Source organism: Eurypyga helias, unplaced genomic scaffold, assembly GCF_000690775.1.
Source record: "Eurypyga helias isolate BGI_N326 unplaced genomic scaffold, ASM69077v1 scaffold32407, whole genome shotgun sequence".
In the NCBI taxonomy this organism is placed as follows: domain Eukaryota; kingdom Metazoa; phylum Chordata; class Aves; order Eurypygiformes; family Eurypygidae; genus Eurypyga; species Eurypyga helias.
This window is the reverse complement of record NW_010262991.1, coordinates 1-4,330: the sequence shown is the minus strand read 5'-3', so window position 1 is coordinate 4,330 and position 4,330 is coordinate 1. Positions and strand designations below refer to the sequence as shown.

The window sequence follows — 4,330 nt, the reverse complement described above, 5'->3', positions numbered from 1 at the left end:
CAGGAATTTCACTTAGTTTTACAGCTAACTTGCTGTTGTTAAAAAAAATCAGCCGTGCATGAAAGTTAGGAATGTTATGTAGACTTTGATGGGGGTGCCAGTCATGACAGAACCAGGCCAGGTTCTGAGAAGGGGGCAGGGTCCCTCGCCTGTTCCACGGGGCTGGGAAGCTGTGCTGTAGAGACAAGTGACTTGTTGAGCAGGGCATGAAGCATGAAAATCACAAGGCAGGAACAGTATCATAGAATCACAGAACGGTTTGGGTTGGACCTTAAAGACCATCTAGTTCCATGGGACACCTTCCACTAGACCAGGTTGCTCAAAGCCTCATCCAGCCTGGCCTTGAACACTTCCAGGGATGGGGCATCCACAGCTTCTCTGGGCGTCCCCCCCACCCTCCCCGGGAAAAAAAAAAAAAAAAAAAAAAAATTAAATAAAAACATGTGTAAACATATATTTGTGTCACAGTATAGCTGATGCAAGCAGCCTTTAGGAGTATAGACCTGTTGATGCAGCTGTCTTCAGGGTGTTTCTAAGTGCACTTAAATAGCTTCTGTAAAGCTGACTCTCAGGGTCAGGCTCTAACTGAGAATAGTCTAAAATTGGTTTTGTCTGTACGCAGGGAAAAATGGAACTTCAAGAAACCATTCAGGTGTGGAAGCAGAGGACTCACATCATGAGGTATTTCCATGAGACGGAAACCCCGCGACCTAAAGACTTTCTGTCCAAATTCTATGCGGGCCACGATCCCTGAGAGATTGACTCTCTGTCTTCCTGCCTTGTATCACAAATAAAGTTCTGTATAGTGGAATAATAGTCTGTGCAGAAATACTGCATAGCCTATTAGGAGCCTGATGACTAACTCTGAACCCAGAGTGTGCGCAAGTCGTTACGGTCTGTATGAAGAGCTGTGATTTCCTAGTTTGGCCCATGTGTTATTTTTTTCATTTGTCCCATCGCTTGCCCCGGCACGCTGGCTGAATAACCACAACACAGCCTGGCTGTGGGGCTTTCTGCTCAGCCTGCAGCCCTGTGCGGTGGTGTTGGCTCTGTGGAAGAGCGAGCAGGAAGGAGTGGGCCTTCAGAAAAGCCAGGACAGTCACAGAAATACTCTTGTGCTTGAGGCCCATCTGTATTCACGCAGCTATTTTGCGATTTCATGCTATGACTTGGCTGACCTTGTGTTTTTACTTGGACGTTATTCCCCGTTTACTTCCTCAGAGAGAAAGGCATAAAATCCAATAGGCAAATAAAGCCCTTTGTGCAATAAAAACATCGGCAGAGTCCATTTCCCTGCTGCAAAATTAAATAATGTGGAAACATGGTCTTTTATACTGTTGTCACGATGAGGGAGGCTCTATAAGAGCTTCTGATGCCCAGCAGAAGATGGTGTCCTACCATTCACCTCCTTGATTGAAGCAGGAATTACTAGCTTCCTTTTGAGAAGGGCGAGGAGAACGTCTTTCGCCAGGCAGACGGGGTTTTCAGCAGGTAACTCCGTGCTGGAGCTCGCCCAGCTGTGATCAGCGTTGAACCTTTGCAGTATGCTCAACCTTCTTATCCTTCCCTAAATACCGTGCTTTCCTCCCATAGGAGGACCACAAAGCAGCACTCCTCAGGGATGTGTACGTGCGTGTACCTAGAGGCTTCGAGGGTGGGCTGCTTTTAAGGGCAGGGTTGAAGGAAGAGGCCAGGAGAGAGGGCGGGATGGAGCAGTGATAAGGAGTTTGGCAGTATAGAAAACAGGAGCAGGGATGCGTTTGGCTCCCAAGGACAGATGAACCGAGCAACCACTTCTCAGGCAGCGTTGGGGAAGGAGGGGGCACCTCAGATACCGAGTGACTGAGGAGTTTGCCAGCTCAGCTACCGCTGTTGGTGTTACGTACGGTGCGGGCTCCCCTTTCTCTAGGCCGGAGAGTTACAGAGCAAACCAAGAGCAGTGCCGCTGAATAACGGAGCAAATGGGGCTGCTAGAACCATACACGTTGTGCTGACGTGTGTGATGATCTTTGCTTTTTAACAGCTACAGGAATGCTGAAGGGAACAGTGAGTCAGAGAAGAGGCCAGATGTAGTGGCCAGGAACCGTAAGAATGACATAATTACTTTTCACTGGGGTGGAGCTGCCTTAAAAATTCATTTCCCTTTCACCTTTCAAAGTATTTGAGAGAACAGCCGGTATGCTGCAGGTCTGATGTGACTGAGGATGCTCTGTGCATACCTTAGCAGCAAAAAGATGACCTTTTAAGTCTATTATTATGTGATTATTTAATTGCAGTAGTAAACAACTCCATGCCAACAGTTTTCAGGCTACACGCAGATACAAAAATGAATATACTAGGGCTCATGCAGAAGTACCCCGCATTCAGGCAGCTTCACTGATCACAGCTTAAATGCTATAAAACACCTCAGCTGAATTAGTTTGCCACTTGTGATCTTAACTTCCTGCAAACTTTAACTCTGTAATGACAATACCGCACTTAACCCTCAGAGAGGTGAAATTAGTGACACAGTCTCCACCAGACACACCGGCCTAGAGCCAGGTTGTAAATCGACGCCATGTGAGGTGCAGTGCCAGTGTCCACATGCACCTCGTTCTTTTAACGGGGCTGTGCTGTGGGGCTGCTGCTTCCTCTGGGAATCCTGTCACATACTGCGGATTAGTACGGAACTGCAGAAAGGACTCATCAGAGGGAATAAATACGAAGAACCTCCTTACTGGCAGAGACACACAAGGGTTGAAAGGTCAATACACACATGCTAGGTCATCGGCACATCGCCTGTGAAAGCACAAAACCAAAGTCATACATCTCAGTCTCTTGATCTTTAATTAAGCGTGTCCCGTAATCAAAGGAATCCCAAGCAGTCCTTGATGAGGCAAGCGTGTGTGTGTGCAAGGATGCAGGGCCTGTCAAGCACTTCCTTCAACCCTGATCTACAGATTTCTGTCATACGGACATGTGCGTCACACTCACAGGCAAAGGGGGTACAGAGCCCCCCCATTCCGTTCAGAAAGGACAAAACACAGGTGACAGATGTTGGGGCCATTGTTTTGTCGATGGTTTTCTCCCTTCTGTTCTTCCACTGCGGTTCTGCAAACAGAACAACACGCCGTTATTCTTCCGATACCCTGTACTGAGCTCTGCCCCCTACCCTCCCCCCGAACCACACAAGGTGGGGGCTACATAAAAGGAGTTTCTAACAGGCCATCGCAGCCTTTACAACCTTTTAATTCTCCAGGTTTAGCTGCACAGGGCATGCTGGAAGATCCCTTTATCAAATGGAATACGTCCACCAAACTAATCATAAAACACTGTTGACAGCAGCTTCTTTAAAACAACTTTGTTCTCTAAAACACACCCAAGCTCATGTCTCTATGCAAGGCCGAGCCAGACGAATACCATAAACCAGAGGGAAGCATAGTGTGCTGCCGCCAGAGTAAGGGCAGAAATAATCCCCCTTTATCTGATGGTCCAACTACTCCAGAGATCGGTGTTGCAACACCCACCGCACACTGTGTTCTGATGGGTTGAGATTGCTCACCTCTGTCAGAATTCCGTTCTCCCTTAAAACACTCACTCTGCGAGTGAGCAGAAGGCTTTCATAGAATCACAGAATGGTTTGGGTTGGAAGGGACCTTAAAGACCATCTAGTTCCAACCCCCCTGCCATGGGCAGGGACACCTTGCACTAGACCAGGTTGCTCAAAGCCACATCCAGCCTGGCCTTGAAGACATCCAGGGATGGGGCATCCACACTGGGCTTTAATGCCGAGGTCCCTCTTGTCTGCCTGCAGCACAGACCCTCACTGACTGCAGTCTGTTTTGATTTCTGATTCAACACGTACGCCCTCACCCACTGCAGTTTATTTCCGATTCAAATTACAGGGCCTAAAATGCCACCAGTTTATTGCCACCTCTAACGAACGACAGTTGTGGAGACGTTGCATTCAGACAACAGCCTGGCCTACTCGGGTGCAGAGGCCCCAAGAAGCTCCCAGCCGGAGGCGACACGGCTGCGGGTGTCCGTGTGTGCGAGGGCGAAGGCCTCTCCACGCCGCTGCCCGCTGTACTTCCGAGATTCTCCTCCCTGCCCCCAGCCAAAGAGGAAGCACAAATTACAGATTGCTGGGGATGTTAATGACGTACCCTTTAATCATCGTCGTCGTCATCCTCTGGGACGAAGATATCGTGTTCTTCCAGGAGGGCTGCGAAGTTCTTACTGATCTGCGTCCCGACGTAGAGGAAAGGGATCACGACGCTGAACACTCGGAGGAGGCCGAAGGGCGTCTGCAAGGCGGCGGTTGGCAAAGATGGATCCTTACCCGCCAGGT

General features: G+C 49.1%; 2 protein-coding genes across 2 annotated transcripts in view; one reads left to right on the top strand and one right to left on the bottom strand.

Annotated features, from left to right (window-relative positions):
• The window catches only part of NDUFA6 (NADH dehydrogenase (ubiquinone) 1 alpha subcomplex, 6, 14kDa), a gene marked incomplete at its 5' end in the record, with an annotated part of 1,790 nt that extends 985 nt beyond the window's left edge, over nucleotides 1–805 (top strand). Inside the window, one exon of the mRNA XM_010155909.1 lies at nucleotides 623–805. Coding sequence (XP_010154211.1) covers nucleotides 623–754 — 132 coding nt within the window. The remainder of the gene's footprint in view (nucleotides 1–622) is intronic.
• A 3,343-nt stretch (nucleotides 806–4,148) lies between these two features.
• Nucleotides 4,149–4,286, bottom strand: SMDT1 (single-pass membrane protein with aspartate-rich tail 1; the record flags this gene model as incomplete). The annotated part of the gene is made up of 1 exon (XM_010155908.1): nucleotides 4,149–4,286. A coding segment is annotated over one exon (138 nt), but the record flags the coding sequence as incomplete, so codon positions are not given.
• Nucleotides 4,287–4,330: the final 44 nt, after the last annotated feature.